Here is an 18638-nt window from a genome sequence, read left to right on the forward strand (position 1 = left end):
CAGCCAAAAGGGTGTCAAATCGATCCTGGTCTTCGTTCCATTCAGCTGCCGCCTCTTTCAATTGCACACACGTGCACGTACGAGTTTTATAGTTATTCACTCATTTATTTATTAAAAGCTGAAAAATCACGACAGCTCCGGCGAAACATCTGCCCTTCCCCGGGACAGGGTGGTTTCCCTCGTCACGGCATCCTTTTTCTCGGTCGGCCCGTTTCTTGGCTTCGCTTTTCTTCTGCAGCTCCTACACGGTCCAGCGAAGATGCTGCACCGAGCGCAAAACAATACCGATTGTGAGGCCGAAGAACCGAAGAAGGCAACTGGCAAATCAACGACCGGTAAGGAACGTCGAACCTGCAGGAGCGTGTGTGTGCCCGGGCGCGCGCCAACACGCTGCATCGAGCCCGGTGTCGATGGTTGAACGGGAGGAGATCTTCAAAGCAGGGATCAAGGATGATATCGAAGCTGTGTGGGCAGCTGCGGCCCTTGGCAGACACATACACGGCGGCAGTTTTCTCGTGTGCCGAAAGGGGCGCAGCCAGAACGTCTCGGGGAATTGTTGTCCCTTAACCCCGTGTGCAGCACATTACGGCTATTGTCCGCAAGTATGATATTAAATCGACAGTGGTAAGCTTTTGCGTCACGGTTATAGGTTAAGGTGTGTGTGTGTGTGTTTTTTTAAAATCAGGAATAGGTTTTAAGGGGTATGTCTGTTGGATAGGTTTAATAGTTGTCAGAGGATTTTTTAAGTCATGCATTCCATCACTTCGTTTGATATTAAAGTATCTAATTTTATGTATAGATAGTTTCCTCTAGAGTCTCAATATTAAGCTGATTACAGAGCGACGGTATCGCTTATATGGCCTTAACTGTATGACGACGTGAGGTCAACCAAATAGAGCAGTGCGTAAGGGCTCAGACGAGGACACCATACACCATGGGCAGAATTCTCACCGGCATCCGGAGATCCGGAGAATAATGATCGTTTTTCTGAGATTGAGAGTAACCACCATCCTCTCATAATTCAATGGACCTCAACGAATCCTCCTCCAGGGCTTACACACATCACAACACCTCAGAAAGATGCGCCCTCCGACTTCATGATCTTGTAATGCAGAGCCTCACTCCTCAGCCCAGAACCAGCGAACGCGATCTTATCATCTCATTAAAACTGCATGTGCACACATGTCTCTCCAAAGCGCCGCCGGGTGTTGGCAGTTCGGTTAACCACAGAACTGCGCTGTGCATGATCAGCGCGCGCTACCTACCAATACTCTCTACACTAAAAACCGACGAAAGCCACCAGTCACGACTCGCCACCAAACCGACATCCCGGCTCTTGATGTGGGCTGGCGCCGACCATCTATGCGAAAATTAATTACCAAACCGATCCGGTAAGATTTCGCGTGTGAAGTTTATTGTTTTCCATTAAGGCGTCAGTCCAACGACATCCAAAGTTGCCCAACCCAGCGCTCGTTGTAAGCGAAGCAAGTGCTATCGCTTTGATCGATCGATGGCGTCTGGAGCGTGGGGACGGGGGACCTCGTCCGATCGAGTTGTACCAGAACACAGCCCGTTCACGTGCACCACCGGGCTCTAATTATTTAATCGTGGTCTAAATAATGCCGCTACTGTACTGTTTTTTCGGGATTGGGGCTTTTTATTAGGCTGCCCGGTGTACTTAGTACTTGCCCACCACCAGAACGGCCAAATATTCCTTTCTAAATCCATAACTCATGCTCACACTTCAGCGAAACCACCAAACAGTGCCCACCGGATTTTTCCGAAACCACCACGAAGGCACCATTCTCCCGGGAACATTAACCAGCTTCCACCACGGTTCGTGAATTATGAAGCATTTCACAACAACCGACGGGTCCGGCCGGTAGTGGTAATGGGCTTGAAAATTGTCCAACAAAATTGTAAGATATACCTCCAGCGTACTGCTGCGCTCGGTATTGGGTGAAGTGTTAGAATAAATAATGTAGGCTCCATTTATCTTCCCTTGCTGCGGCGAGCCCGTTGCAGTTTCCAATTGTTGGCGATTGTTTAGCTTGATGATGGCGAAAACTGTTTGTCTAACCTGTGACCATCGGGGCCGGTGTGTATTATGTGAACGGTAGTTGAGAATCGTTTCGTAATATCGTCTAAGAACTCCAATTAGCGGTAGCCGTCTACTCGGTTACCAAGTCTCTCGGGAGCGTTCGTTCTAATGTCCAGACGAGCATTCTCACGGTTTCCTCAACACATCCTCTCGACATCTTCACTCGAGCTAAGCGTGACGACATCATCACGATCATAAATCACACAGCCACACATGACTCATCATTCGAGCGTTGTGATGTGCCTGCCTGTCTAATGATGATTATGATGATGACGTCGAAAAACTGTCACGCACCGCGAATAATGCGCAAACGGCGGACTACTGTTCGGCGGGACACACAAAAAGGGTATCTGTGTGCGACCTGTTTGGTGTTGTTTTCCCTTCGCCGGTGAAAGGTTGCGAGTTGATGAAGATGACCCAGAAATTTCATGCATAATCTGGTGTGGTAGGTTGCTCGTTGATCCGCTGAACCTGTGGAAGCCTTAAGAAAGTTCTTAATGAACCAAGCGAGAGGTCCTGGCGAGATCGTTCAAAGCCGAAGGAACGAAGGGATGACTCGAAGCTGCCGAAGGATTGAGGCGGATCGAGATATATGTAAATCAAGGGATTCAAGGGTTCGGCAGGATGACGTTGCATGAGTGCATCCCGAGTCCCGAAACTGGGTCGGCTGATATTAGGCGCGTAATTTGTACAATTTTCTACACAGTTACCTGGAACGGGACGCTAAGATGGGGTCCCTTCTGCAGCCGTTACCAATGTGAGAGGTGTAAGAGAAGTGTCAGAAACACAGCTAGAACGCTAAAAAGATTAGAAGTTGGCGCCTGCGAATCAACGGGGTTTCCAGAAAGGTGCTCAATTCTACCGAACGAAGACTTTAATGAGGTTCCGTTTAGTCAGCAATACGCAACAAATTAAGATAAACATGTTGTAAAACTTAGCAGGAAGATGGAACCTCACACAGGTAGAACACATCTCGATAAATCCAAGGTGCGAAAAGATGAAAAAGGTGTTTTGAATGGATTTGAACCTTGGCTTATCTCCAGACGATATCGCGTGCCAAGGTAACAGCCAACATGCAACTGCCTTTGCTGATCTCGAGCACGTGCTAAAGGATCGCTCCGTTCAATTTTGATTGGAAAAGATCTTCGCTGGCGTCAGCCAAAATGAACGATGGTAGCGGGTTGGCTAACCTGGCCGCCACCCTTCTGCATCGAAGTAAAAGGTCGAGGGCGTTAATATTTATTTCTGAGAAAAACAGCAAATAAAAATCGACATTTTATATCTTCTCCACGGAAGCGCGCGTGCTGGAGGATCGCACGCTCCCTCCGGTGGAGGATGAGAGTCCCCAAGGGACGGTACAGAAAGGGACACATTAACATGAGATTTTTATGACGAGTAGTTGTCGATCGGTTTGGGGTCGCACAGAGAAAAAAAAGGGACATAAAGGGTCACCCCAAAATCGAAGAAGGAGTTTGCCGGGCAAACATTGGTCGGTTCTGACCCTAGGGGCGAATGTGTATTGTTTTTCATGTTCGCGTGGGGATAAGCAAACGATGCTTCTGGGGTAAACTGGGGAAGAGTTCTTTTTAATTTATGACCAACACAGGGAGCAAATTACTGTCGCCGTCGTGGAAGAAGTATTGGGTGGGTGGGGTTTGTGTAAGAGGCTTGGAAAATACGAGTTTATAATAGAACGAAGTGGATGTAATGAGCCGGAAATGTTTTTCGCGGCGTTCGAAATGAATTTCATAACAGAAATAGCTCACTCTAACCCCTGAATGCCGATACCGTTCGCATGAGAAGTTATCGTAAGCTGTTGTGATAAAGTCGTCAGCGTTCAAGCGTTAAATCCAGTAAAACAACAAATCACTTATGCTTTAAAATAGGAACTGAAACTGAAATTGATTGTTCCAGAAATATTGGAGCATATCGGAATAGAAATCAAATCTCAAACCCAGGTGGCAAACTAGTAAAACGTGATGAAAATACTTAATTAAAGAGCTTAGTTTGTCTATATAGTATGGATTGTTTAGATTTCAGGCTTGGCTTCATAGAAGACTTTCAGAAATCTTTCATACGAATTATTTTTATAGTAAATAATTTTATAGTAAAAGTACTTCAAGAATCTTATGCTAAACATGTGAGATGGACGATATTATCTTACTTAAATTAACAGCCAATAAAATCTCAAATAATATACAATCTGTCTCTTCTCAACTCGGTCTCTCATTTGCAGCTTAATAAGACTCCTGTTAAGCTAAGACCTTATCAGTTAGCTATTTATCAAGGCACTCAGCTTATCACAGTTCCGTCCCGCGCAATGAACCATTAGATACGAAGGTATTTATTGTTTAGAACACACCTCTTGTTTACCATGTCCCAATTCGCCACAGTTTCTGCTTTTTCCGCACTGGAACCACACCTCAAAAGTTCCAGAACAAAATCTCATTCCTATATGTATACACTTTTTCGTTCGACCAGTAACACTCAGTCTGTTCCGTTCGATCGCACAATGTCGCTAAAATCTCTACAACTTACCGCGCTGCTAGCTGCGCTACTCGTCCCGTTCGCCGCGACCGACGATCCGCCGGCGAACGTCACGGACAGTGCCGACGATGACTCCAACATGATCGTGGGCGGTGCTAAGGTGAACATCGAGGAGGTCCCATATCAGGTGGCGCTGTTTCGCGGAGATAGTTTAAACTGCGGTGGAACCATCATAGGACCACGGTGGATCCTCTCGTCCTACCACTGCGTGCAGGATCTCGATCCAGCCAACCACGCCGTGGTGGTCGGTACCGACAAACCGTGGCAGGGCGCAAGGATTCCGGTGAAAAACATCGTCGTACCGTCGGAGCTGTTCGATGGTGCTCTGTACGATGTAGCGATGCTGCAGCTGGCCCAAAGTTTGCACTACGACGAAACGGTGCAGTGTCTTAGGCTGCTACGGTCGCCGGATGCACTTGTGCCGGGGAAGCCGGCCACCATATCGGGATTTGGTGCAACGCGTGAAAACAATCTTGATTCGCCGTTGAAGGCGGCCACCGTTAGCTTGCTGGCGGTGGACAAGTGCGCCAAAGCTTACCCGGACCTAATGCAGGAGCAGATGATCTGTGCCGGGTTCGAGAAGGGCGGGGTGGACAGTTGCCAGGGTGATTCGGGTGGACCGCTCGTGGTGGATGGGAAGCTGGCAGGGATCGTTTTCTTCGGACGTGGCTGTGCCAGGCCGAACTCACCCGGGGTGTATATGTCTGTGCCGTTTTTCTACGATTGGATCATGAACGTTGCGCGCAGTCAGAAACTCCGGGACGATAGGAAGATTTGTGGAGAGTTCACCGAAAATTATGCTTAGAGCAGACTTGATAGGAGATATTCTTCGAGATGTATGGTTTGGAGTTCTTCAGAATATTCCCTGATGTCCGTTTTAGCTCTGTAAGGTAATTTTGTACTAAGAACTAGAAAATAAAGATTAAGTATTCTATGCGAAAAAAGCATGTCACAATGCCGCTTTCATCAGATCCTCGTCCGCGTAAAGCATCTTCCTTCAAAGAACGTTTCTTTCCCACGAATCCTGATCACCGGATCACGTCTTTGAAGTAGATAAATAACCGTTAAAACTTTGCCTAACATTCCATGAAATTATCATAAATTAATCAAAAACTTTTACCTCTTCCCAGCTAGCGGAAGATTTTTTTTTCTTATCCTGAGCAAGATTTTAAGGCTCTTTTTTAGACCTTCGAACCCATCGTACGCGTTATCCTTCCTAATCGCTCAACATCCATGGGACAACTTGCTACCTGACCGTTACATAAATTATCATCCTCATAGTCCCGGTTCCGGTGCTTTACGGGGAAGTTGTGGAGCAACTATTTCCTACTTCCTGCAACAGTTGCCTCATGTGACCGATTCCAGCAGGATGAGAGTGTCCTGTTTTTTCCTCTCTCTCTCGTTGGAGTGCCATGCATTATTGTCATCGGGAGCAAACCAACAACAAAAAAAATCTAGATGACACAAGGTGCCTTGTCATGCAGATTAATTATTCGGGATAGGGGGACGCACCAAACATGTCCTTGCAGCATCCCTCTCGCTGGTATACATCAGGATCACCGAAGCCACAGGTAAACATTGGTTTCGGTTGGCCCATCCCGGAGATTTTTGTGTGTGAGTGTGTGCTATTCGGCAACCCCTTTTTTCCCGCATCCGATGCACTTGGAAGGTTTCATCCGGCCTTCCGGACTCGTGTTTCCGGAAGGTGGTTTTTTGGACGATCACAACTTGCAAAATAAAGCAGATAACTATAAATAAAACATTTTCCGGGCATAAAGAGCGATCTGTAGGAGATAGGATCGGAAGCATACATCCATCAAACGTGTGCAACCTTTTTGACAAAGTGCGATCCTTGCGCGATTAGTGTGTGTGTTTTGGGTTTTGCTCAATTTCGAGTTGGACCTGAACATCCGAAACGAGTTTCCCGAGGTCCTGGTTAGGTGTTGTTGTTTTTTTTCTTCCTTTTTCCAATCTGTTTGGTTTGTAGAACCAAACCATCGGAGGGAAAACTGGGAACAGGAATTCTGGTTTCTGTTCAAGGTCCTTCTGCACACGGGCTCGGAAATCAGGTCCCTCCGCTGAGTACGCAAGCTCAGCGCGGCTGGTAACAATTGTTAATGGTAATGAGGGGTAGCGTCGACCGTACCCCAGACCCGGCGATGCAATTAAAGCAGTGTGGTCCGAGACGAGATTTTACCCGATTCCCGCGCCCGATCCGTGTGGAATACCTTCGCAAGCTTACTGACAAAGGGGAAAATGTTGCTGCCGCCGCCGGGTACATTGCGGAAGTGGCGGGGAAATGCGGAAACAAATTCCGGAACCAGAAATTGTGCAGGGATTTTTTAAGGGCTAAGGGTCCAACTGGTGGCCCTGGTGCAACTTCCCCGTGAGTTATCGCAGTTTGCCAACGTAAATGAGAGGGCTGTGTGCGTGTCGCCGTACGGTGGCCTGGCAAAACTCCAATCGCTCACTCACAGCTGGCAATAAAATCTGTATCAAACAATGGCTTCTAAGCCCGACTCGGCGGGAAAGCAAATAATGAAGCAGGAAAAAAAGAAAGAAGCTCTAAACATGGTGCTTCGGGTTCGGCTCAAGTTGATGCGAGGTTTTGAATAGTTTAGCTCGAAAGGGCAGCGTTTTGTGCGCGTTCTAACCGTCTTTTTTCACGTCGTCGAGCGTGGTGGTGTCGAGGCTTTTGTCCACCCGACCTGCTGCGTGCTTTATGCACCTTTTCCATGCCATGGTTGGAACCTGTGAACGATAAAATCGTCCGGGAAAGTGTGTGTGTTTCGGTTTGGTTGGGTAGAATATTATTTTTAACCAACGCAAAGTGAAAATACTCCACAGCAACTTCGTTCCAGTATTCGCTCGGTGACGCGGTTTCGAAACGGGGTGTTAACGAGTTCCACAACAAATAAGCCACACAAACCCCGCAGGCATCACCGTCTATCAACCGACAGTCAACCTTCACCGGCAGAAAGTCAGGCCGGTCGGTACAGTGCAGCGCTACAAATTGAGGTTAGATCGCACACCAATTTAGTACACCACGCGATGCAGATTCGGCTACAAATTGGCCAGCGCAGCAGCAGCAGTTCGCGGCCTGCCACAACCTGCCGATTTCGTGATCGCAAAAGGTCGCGGACGACGAATGGAGCGGTCGGTTTTGGCTTTGGCTCGTTATCAGAAATTATGTGGCGCGCTGATCTCGTTCGAAGCGTTCCGGTGGCGCAGGTTAAGGGCAGAACTCTAAGGGAAGGGATCCGGGAGGCTTGGTGAGGTTGAGTTGGCACCTTGGAATCGGCAACCGGTCAAAGGAAGATTGAAGCGCCGATGCCGCCCTGATGCCGTGGGTTGGGTTGGGCCATGATCGTACCCAATTGTTGTCGATCGAACAGGTTCAGAAGTAGAACGCCCTGCTTGTGAAGGATTTGGCGTGTGCAGGAGGCTATGTAGATATTGGGTGGACTAATAAGTTGTTGAGGAAGGTAATGGAGAACTTGTACTTGATTCTACCAGACTTTTCTAGGTCTGAGATAGACTATGAAGAAGTTGGCTGAGGTGAGAGATTGTTGGGACAAAAATCTATACTCTCCAGATATTCTAGATATAACTCTAGAGAGTCTTGATAGCAAGGATTTCAACCCCCTTTTGCAAGATATGTCAACGATATCACAGTACTTGGATGTATTCCTATCAAGAGTTGACGATGGGCTTCGAAAATTATTGAAAAAGGAAATCATTTCTGCAGAAAAGAGATCACACTAATCATCAAACCCAATAGACTAGCGAGCCTTAGCGAAACCCATCGCCTCTATTTCACATTCCGTGATCGATCGATCGCTTATTATCGCGGGCGTGCGAACAAGCAACAAAAAGAGGCCACCGAAGGGACACACCGGGCCTAACCTACTCCACAAGTTCAGAACGATGCCGTTTTCGGTGTGAACTTCAACATTGCCCCGAGCGGACGACTGCCTTGGATTGCCCGATTGCATCATGGTCTAAACCACTTCATCAGCACCGTTTACGCCGATAGCACCGATAAGCCCGGATCGTAATGTTCAAATCTGCAAACACGGTGCCCGAGAACCCGAACCCAGTCCTGCTACCCCTGCCGATAGACGCGATAGCAAAGCACATTTGATGATTATTGTGTTTAAAAAGGCTCTTTTGGTGGGACGGCAAAATGGAATGGTTGGCGGTCGTTCGATTGAATAGCTGTGTGAGCCTCAGACGGAGGCTTGTTTTGATGCTTTAACCTAGTTTAGGCTGCCCGCGACGAGCGGAAGACTCCAGTCGGCACCCACGTCGTACCACAGTCGGGGACAGCAACCCGACCGAAACGATAATTTCAGAGCGCACTTCCTCACTTGTTCGACAGGAAGCGCCAGCGTCGTCCAATGCACGGCAAACGGTTCATTGCCGTCGCTCATCGGTGGAAGGTCCACCGGAAAAGCCACTCACCACGTGATCGGCAAGTCGCCGTTTTGCGTGGACGCCATCGTAGGCACGTACCATCCCGGTCCGATCGGTCGTCGCGCGGAGCATTACGATATTACAGGGATACGCGATGATTATGTTTGCCCAGTGCGGGCGTTCGGGTGCGGTAACATCCAGCCGGCGGTCAGGTCGGCTACTACTACCATTATCATCTGCCCGCGTTTGCCGTGGGGGGGTGAGTGTTGCGCCCGTCTTTCACTTGGCGGTGCTGGTAAGTGGCCGGCTAGCGATCGCCAAGATCGTAGATAGCGGGCAGACCACCACCTTCGCATCGTCGAAAGTTTCAGGCACGTCCGGCTTCCAAACACCCTGCTCGAACACGAACCGGAAGGTCCGCGCACAGAAGCAACGAACTTTGGCCAGAGCGCTGAAGCTTGTGACGAAACGTGGGTCCAACCCACCGAACCGATTCCTCGACCAGCGCTCCTCGGTGCGTCGATAGATCGATGTATCGGGGCTCAGGTGTATCATTAAACACCCCCCCCCCTTTTTTTAACTACTTTTAATCGTCCCGTAATGGTGCTACGCGGATCGTGTCCACCGTTATTGCGATACGCAGAAACCGCAGCACCCGTAATCCCGTAAAAAGTGCTTTTAAATTCTGGACGGTCTGGACGGTTTGGTAACGGTTTAGGGGAACGCGATGGAAGGACCTGAATGAGGCCAACCCAAAAAAAGAAAAAGAAGTCGATCCCACCCAGGAACTGGACGTGGGCTTTGTTTTAAGCGTCGGTTTTAGTCTATGTTTAATTGGGCTTCCTGTAGTGTCGTTGATGGGTTAGGCGCTTAGGTACGGCTTGGTCTGCCGCCAACCATGCTCACTGACCTATTCTCCTGACTAGGTGGAGACTTCCTACGGTGTGCCTGTGGGAATTTCGAGCACGGCCAGATTCCAGCCACCAGAGATGAGCGTCTTGCGTGCGAGGATGTAGGTGTGTGGAGGGCATCTTCAAGCCAGGTAGAAGACAATCGATAAATCACGCCATTCATCCCCCACAAACGAGCACATTATTAAGACGTTAAAAGCTGTGCGCAACTGATATCGGGCGGGCAGCAGGGTGGTTCGGGATCACTTCACGCAACCCAGGTTCTAGATCGCCTGTTAAGGAACTTGCACCAAACCACCCGGTGCGGACAATTATGACCACACCAAGCGAGTGGTTTGCTCCTCCGCTAATCGATCGACGCCAAGTCTCTCACGCCTCTATCACAACTCCGGGATGAAGCAACGCTGGGCGAGAAGGCTCCTGAAGTGGGACCGACACAGACACAGAGAGACGCCGGGCTTGGTTGTTTTGTTGTTGGTTATGCCGTTTACGCGTTATCTAATTTATGACTCCATTCTTCTATGGGCAGTTCGCACGGCAACTATGAACACTTTTGGGGCGAAGATGCCCGAGAGCCCCGGAGGACATTCCACCGAACGATCTAGGTAGGCTCTTGGCCGTCGGTGAGGAATCGGCGAATCGAATTGGCGGTTGCGCAAGGTTTTGTTGCTTTTGCCGGCATCGTCGACGATCGCCCCCGCAAGTGATGTGATGGCCTCGAGAAGATGTGTTGCTGTTGGCGCAATGTGTGCCGCGCGCAGACGGTTCAACCCGCCACCAGAACGACGTTATCGGACATCTTAACTACTCGTTTTGCAAGCCGCTCGGGACCTCGTTGAAGAAGCTTTGGCAGAGATTCTTGGCGAACTGCACAAGAGGTTCGCTGAAACGGGAGGAAGGTTTCACTTTTCCCACTTCAAGAAGCGGAGCCTCAAGAGGTTGCTCAATTTCATCTCGAGGAAATTGGGTTCCTTTTGAAGTCGATTTTTTTTTTAGAAGAACGCTGCTAATATTCGCTTGCAACAGGCCGCTGTGGAACCACTTCACTTGTTGAGTCAAAATAACCTGAACCGATTCTTACTTCTTTTGTTCGGTTCGGGTAACTTGAGTTCTGGTGCGGTGGTTGCAAGGACAGAAACCCGGCTGTGAACTGTTGCACCCTTCCCCGATCGGAAACCTATCACAAACGCTTGCTCAGAGTGTCCTTTGAACGATGGTAAATTTGCATACTTAAAACCCCATTACCATACCCGGGGAAGGATTTTCTTTGCGCAAGGATTCAAGCTCGGTAGAAGAAGCGTATGTAAATCAGCACCGTCTACTTGTGCCCTTCCTGTAGGCTGAGCTCTGACGCACTTTGCACCATGCACCAGTAACTTAAGAGAATCAGAGCAGTCGGTTGGGCTGTGCAGGATTTATTTCATTGCTTCATTTGCGCGTCTAAAGAGGGGTTGCGTTCATTAAAAAAGGTGGCCTTAGTGGCTGCTTGCCACGAAGGTTCCGAGGTTTTTCGATTTTGATTCCCGTTTTGCAAATGCGGCAAATGCTAATGCCCATCGTCGCCGTTGCAGTCGATGGGGTTATGCATTATTAATCACTTGCTTGCTTGTGGATGTATCGGAATGAAAAAAGTTTGGTCTCATTTTCGCAATGATCCGTATCTGAAGGCGAAGTCAAGCGAGCGACTGCATCGTTCGTTCGCTAATTGAAGGTTTGATCATAACCGACCGAAAATCGCCGAATTGAACAATAAAACGCAACCGGAAAATGACTGCATTCGCAGCAACCGGGCAAATGCAACGGCAATTTTCTTTGCCGGTGAGAATGTTTGTTCTCAAGAAAAGCGAGGCAGGCACGCACACTAATAACTATATCGATGGCGGTTTCGAAACGTGCGAAAACCTTCCACTGGGGGTAGTTAGGAGGGAGAAAAAAAAAGTGTAACGATCGTTAAGAAGGCAATCGGCAAGCCTTTTTTTATTCTTCCGCCCCAAATCGGTAAATCTGGATCGAATGCAAACGGTGGGAAGCAGGGGTTCGAAGATTTACGCCGCGCACGGCCGTTATTTCGTTCGGAATGGCTTTATATGAGCGTGTCGAGGAAGCCTTTATTTGCTCTTCAGGTTACGCGCAGGTTAGGGAAGATAAGAACATTGAAGGGTGGGAATGTGATTTTTTGATAATTGAGCAAGGAATTAAAGCGACATGGGCTTATATGAAGCAGGAGTCGCCATTTGCAGGTGGTGTTAAGGTGAGCTTCATGTACCAAGGAAGTTGTCTAGGAATTTCGATCTAGAAACAATTGATTGCGATCGATCATCGAGGATATCTTTACAAAGCCAATATACAACTTTTATTACCATAACCGAACGATTTACTGATATATTCTACTGATGCATACTAATAAAAATGTGTCCGATGTCTAAGGAGCATACGTCAGAATATTAGAGTCCGAATAAGGAACGAAAGGGAACTGACATCAAGGTAGATTTCTAGAATTGCGATCTAACGATGAGAAGCTATTGATTGCAATCGAAGGTGAAATCGAATTACGGTTCTTCTGAGGTGGGTGGCCTTAGACTAGTGCTTCGTTTGTGAGTTTTGACTTGCTTTAAATTTCTATTGTTAATGTTTTACTTCATGAACAGCTAGAAAAACTGTGACATAATGCAACCTTTAGGTTCTTTATTTTGATGCTAACTATGAAACTCGTTATTCAGATTTTAATATCGTCTAGGGCCGAGATTAATACACACTGAAAAATGCCATTCATGCCCATAAGAATATAAAAGCCGACTGAATCTCTTATGAAATTTCTCCAATACCTCAAGAATTATTGCTCTGATCCTTTTCCTTTAATTCCTTGCCCAGAATGCAGAGACATTAAAATTATGGACATGGAAGGCCGGCCAAGGAATAAAAATAAAAGGATTCTTGAGCTGAAGCTCAATTCAATTATTTGAAAGAAGTTCAGAAATTGAACAATTTAAAGAGTAAAGCTGGAATATCTTGTAGATAAATTCTTAAAGTTCATATAAGCTCTCAGTCTTAGCTGACAGTCTCGAGAAAGAAAAACCTCATGATTGTATGAAAAAAGTCTTCTCAAGTCTTCTTCCGTTATGAAAACTTCACCAGCAAGGGATGAAAAAATTCAACCCCTAATCAAAATCCATACCTCACAACGTACCCCAGAGATGCCATTTTCTTCCCAAAAATCCAATTCAACAGAGAAGAAAAGTAAAGCAAAAAAAAGAACCATCTCAAACACTCCACAAACCCAAAACTGGTACACATGGTGTGTGTGTGTGATTGTTCCTTACCTTACAACCCGAATGAAAGGGAAACATCGTCGACGACGACACATTTGCGACCTGTGTCGATGCGCGGTGGGAAAGAAGTTCGTTATATATATTTATTTCATGGCGCTTTATTGCGCTACGATAAATGGGGTTAAATTTATTGTTATAATATGCTAGTTTCCGAACACCACAGCCAGCCGAACCACCTCCCCGGGCTTTCCGGCTTCCTCCCCGACCCTAACGATCGCGGTAGCGAAGAAAATTAGAACCAATTGTGCGCACTGGCGAGGGTCCTGACGGCGCAGTTGGTGTTTTTCTTTCTTTTTGTTGCCGGTTGGACTCTTCCCAACCGACTTTCTTTGCGCTGGACTCAGGGGGGACCGTGGGCAAGTGTGTGAGAACTTTCCGTCAAGCGATCCTGGCTATCGCGCCGTCCAGGACAGGTAACTCGGTACGCCATCCACGGCAAAGTGGAACGGCGAGAGCCGCAAAACCCTTACGCTGATAGGGGCAGGTACGTTGTTTTCCCATCGCTGTCTGTTTGCTGTCTGATAAGACTCCGGACTCCGGTTAGCGTTCGTAGCAGCAACCGTAGCAGCAGAAGATTATCTCTGCGCAGGATTCCATAAACGTCCATAAAAGAGGCCAAGGGCAGTTAGAAGGGAGTTTAAAATTAGGTTACATGGAATAGCTCTCTGCTTGGTGGCCGGTGAAGGATTCAAGCTAATATTTGCTAAACCGATAACTTTCTCCGATCGATCGTAAAAAAAAAACCTAAGGGAATAGAAGGATTCTCCTTTGCAAGCAACTAGACAACGAGCCAGCACCGGCACCAGGATACCGTGTCCATTTTACACCTTTGTTTGCAGCCAACAACGTCAAACAAGTCGTCTATCATCCGTAACGATCCCCGGCTCATCCTCTCGCGTGAGTGGTTGCTATCTAAATTAAACAAATCATCGAATGATCATAAATTTCCGAACAAACACACCAAGGTTCTGCTCTCTTTCTCTGTCCGTGGCTAGGATGTAACACCGAAGGTGTATTACGTTCGACCATAATGGGTTTCAAGAAAATAAACCACCACGCACCATATCGATCGATAGCCGTAATAAGCAGGTGGTATGGTTGTGAGGGCCTGGCCCGGACGATACGGTACTCAAGGTGGAAGAATATCCAAAACACCCTCCCGAAATCGATCCTCGTTATGAGTTTGAATCGAACTCAATCATATCATTAGGCAATAAACGATATGCTTCATTTCGATCGACCCGCATCGGACGGCGAAGGCGCCGCTTAAACGGCTCGCGGATCGTCTAAATCGAGGTGGAAGACGGTTTTGTAGACACACCACACGTTTCGTGACTCAGCACTAGCGCTGCAGCGCACCGGGCGATAGAACCTGCCTGTTCAAGAATCTGCGGGCTACAGGTTTGCTTGGTTGTAGAGGGAAAGAATTCTGTTCTGTTCTTATTTATAGAGGAAAGAACAACCGATTCATATGGCGGCTAGTTGAAGCGCATACCTTGATCGATTGTGAGAACGATCGCAGGTTGCTGATAACACTAATCATGGTGTTTTATGTTTTTTTGGTGATGTTCTAGGTGGTTTTGAAAGCCTTTTGAAGCTCAAAAAGGAAATCTCTTTTGTATTTAAAAACTCAATAGCAACTCAATGAAATTATTAAATCTCATTTTTAACTAGTTAAAAGTACTTGGTCGCTGGTTGATCATAAGAATGCTTACAAACTATCCAATGTGTTAAATGGTTCTAGGTCGTTCAAATAGTCGGGAAAGTTGTTTGAAACCTTAGTTGTGATTTAGCGAGTTCGTTGAAGCTTCCGTCAGAATATGATGAGATGTTGAGATGAGCAATCAGTAGCGATCCTCCACTCGACCGTGAGTAGTTCTGAGGACTACCACGGTAGATCTAGATCTCTAATGTTGGTGACGCCAATAAGACCTATTGGAGCGGTCCAGTGGCCAAGTCGATAACAGCCACCAACGATCAAATCCCATTTGGACTGCCTTCCCGTACGCAGGACTGACTATCCAGTTACGGGTTCAACCAATGAGCTGCGAGCCAGCTACGACAGGCCAAACATCTCAAGTTTGTAGAGCCATAATACATAATACGAATATAAGTAAGACCTATCCTTGAACTCAACAGCGTTACTTGAAGTCCCAATAAACGTAGCCGGATAAACAAACTGGAGTCAGTCCATAAGCGCTTCACTCGTCTGATCCTCTGAACCCTTTCTTGGTGTGAAGAGATTCCTGACAATCGCGCTTGGTGTTTACTTCCAAGATTAGCTACATTAGAACATAGAGGCGAAGTAGCCCAATACGCTCTTGGCAAAAATTCTAAAAGAAGAAATCAAAGTTGTCATTCTGCTTGCGAATATTAACCACATCTCCTCCGGAAGGATTATTCGTTCCGGTCGTTTCATTCGGCTATCAAGATCCCGACATAAGATCTCAGGATTTTCAAGAAATATGATCAATATTTTGATTATCATTTTAGTGTGGATAGTTTTAAAGAAGATTAGGGCCAACTGTGATAGAGTCTGGTCAGGTTAATATTAGGCAAGTTATATGGGAGGAGATAATATTCGTTTGGATGACTTGGGATCCGTAGTACAATATATATTAAATAAATCAATCAATTTATCCTGGTACCTGACATTTTATCAATCATTTATCAGGAACTGTTCGAGATTTTTTTTACACGAGATACTGGATAACCTATCATCAAAACAAACTAACGTTCACGGTGACCCAGTGAGCTAGCCTTAAGTCCCGCTCCACACATCCCAGTGAGTTGCCACACATCACTTCGGTCACTCTCACTGCAAGTGTACGGCGAAAGAAAAACCAACCTAGCAAAAACCGCAACAATCATGTTCTGTCCAATTGCGCAATCTCGACCACCGTCCGACTCGGCGCACAGATTCGGATAGTGCACCGTCCGACCCGTGCTGGTGACTTGCACCGATCTACCCCCAAAATGCACCATGCAACACTCCCGTCGAGGGGGTTTTTTTTCCCCGCACATTTCCTATTGCCATTTCAATTCGATTAAATTGTCGATTTGAGCAGCTTACTTCATCATTCATCGATAATTGAGTCTCCAATCGCGATCGCAATTCCGGCTCCATGTTTACGTTACTTTGCATACATCCCCTGGCCCTGAGTCTCCCACCAAAACCCCCGCAACCTTCGTGGGAGTTGCGCAAAGAGACGCAAGCGCACGCGGGTGACCGGACGTTTGAGGGCGAACACACATATACGGTGACCACCGGTTAGGTTTTATGCGATATTATTTTGTTCTGTTATTGTTTCATTCCCTTGCCTAGGTTCGGTCGTGGACCACTAGCACCCGTCACTTGCAGGTCCAACGGTGAGCCATTCATGCATTATGCACCAGAGCGTTATTATGTTATGTTCACGCGATGTCAGAGACTCGGGAGAGCTGGGCAAGGGCTCGCCGGCTGGCGGATATCTGACGCTGGCGCTTATTGTTTTAACATTTAGCCCCCACGGCCGGCTCTTAGAGCGGTTCGCGGACACGGAGGTCTACACACATGTGTGCCCGGGTCTTATGTCAGCGAGCGAACAAAAAGGGGGCCAGCGCGAAAGAGCACGGTGACATATCGAAATTATTAAATCACAGTGCACCTCACCGGGAGTCCGCACACTTTCGTTCAATTAAACCGCAACTTACATGCGTCAGCCGGGGAAACCTCCGTTTCCGGATACTTTCCGGCGGCTGTGTGGGCTTAAGCGGTACTCCGTGATTTATGAAACGCTTAAATGGAACGGCGCAATCGAGTGGGAGACAAAAACACACACACACGCACACGCACACGCTTGATCCTGCGAACGTTGACAGCCGCGAAACGCAACAAAACGCAAAATATGTCGCAATCGGAACATTGGCCAGCCAGCCGCCAACATCTAATCATAGCCTGCTGGCGAAAAGATCAACCATCGCGAACCAGCGCGCAAAGTCCGTGTGTATTGTGCCGGCCAGGCCGATTGGAATCGATTCGATTCCGTCAAAAATCAATCAACTGTTGACTGTGCGCTGGAACGTTTCGGTCGGCGATGGTTGACTTAGTAGTACCACAGGTCAGCTAACCCAATTTTGGAACTTCTGGACGTTAGACGAGAGCGAGTGAGCGAGAGAGGGGGAGAAGGGTTCGTCCGAAAAACCCTACTGTGGAGTAGTTTACCAAAAAACGCCGAACTAGTGCACCAATTTGTAGAATAGGCGAGGACCAGCTAGGTCTGAGGGTGAAGGAGCACGCACAAAGAAAGAAAGCTCCATCATGACGCAGCAGCTGGCTGGCGCTTCACCTGAACTATGCCGACCGGTGTGTGTGTGTGTGTGTGTGCGTTTGCCTGAGGTCCATCGGAGGCCGCCGGGAGGGATAAATGATAGAAGGCTGTCGATCAACTCCGTGCGTCGGAATGATCAATATGCGATCATTATTTGATTATTGCACAGAGCGTCCCGAATGTGCTGGCGGGTCGTGGGAGCCTGCACGGAACGTCCAACATTTTGGTGACCCGGGCGGCATCGGGCGCTTTTGATGGTGGCCACCGCGTGCGCGAGCGCACTGAGTTTTTGGGCACGTTTTGGACAACTAACCCTTAAGCTATTAGGTGAGACTTGCAGAGTTATTCAATCTTGTTGCTTTTAATAAAATTTGAATCTCAATTTAACCTTACTTTGAGGATCAAATTTTATAGGGTCGCAGGACCCCTCAACAAATATTTCATTTCTTCAAGAATTTTAGCAAAAAATCCTAAAATCAGTGAGACCTCCAAGGGTTAGTTCGAGTGATTGCGGTCGATCAAAAATATTTGTACAAGCTCCTAAACACGGATCAATGGCACCGTAATCATACCTGCATTACACCGTAACTCGGCTAAACATCCAGCCAGCACCCGGGCTGGTGCCTCCAAAATTGTGCTCCGATTCTTCACGTCAGCCGGCAGATGATAGATTCAACCGTGCCAAACAGTGGGTCTAAATATCATAACCTCAATTTCACAATTTCGATCTGCAATTGATCTGGTCGGGCGGCCATCTCACACCCGGCGCACGTTCCTTGACGATGTCTACCAGCCAACCAAGAATTTGCACCCTGGTGGAAGGGTGCAAACAGCAGCGGAAGAAGAAGCGGAGGTCGAAATCTAGAGCAGCAACGTTTTCCTTCTGGAAGTTGATCATTTCACGGCGTGACGGACTTTACGGCGCGCGTCAATGATTGCTCAATGCGCGGTTCAGATGCGCGACACCGGCCGGTCGGTTGACATCGGTCGCATCGGTGTCTGAACTCGGGCCTCGATTGAACCG

General features: G+C 47.6%; 1 protein-coding gene across 1 annotated transcript; it reads left to right on the forward strand.

The window, feature by feature from the left end:
• Positions 1 to 4590: 4590 nt before the first annotated feature.
• LOC118517263 (trypsin 3A1-like) lies at positions 4591 to 5587 on the forward strand. Its single transcript, XM_036063237.1, has one exon. It carries the CDS (start codon positions 4614 to 4616, stop codon positions 5451 to 5453), a length of 840 nt encoding a protein of 279 aa, XP_035919130.1. The 5' UTR covers positions 4591 to 4613; the 3' UTR covers positions 5454 to 5587.
• The last annotated feature ends 13051 nt before the right edge of the window (positions 5588 to 18638 follow it).

This window comes from Anopheles stephensi, unplaced genomic scaffold (genome assembly GCF_013141755.1).
Source record: "Anopheles stephensi strain Indian unplaced genomic scaffold, UCI_ANSTEP_V1.0 ucontig9, whole genome shotgun sequence".
NCBI lineage: Eukaryota > Metazoa > Arthropoda > Insecta > Diptera > Culicidae > Anopheles > Anopheles stephensi.

Bases quoted from the DNA above. Each gene is read 5' to 3' on its own strand.
- LOC118517263 (XM_036063237.1), top strand. From the start codon at position 4,614: ATGTCGCTAAAATCTCTACAACTTACCGCGCTGCTAGCTGCGCTACTC.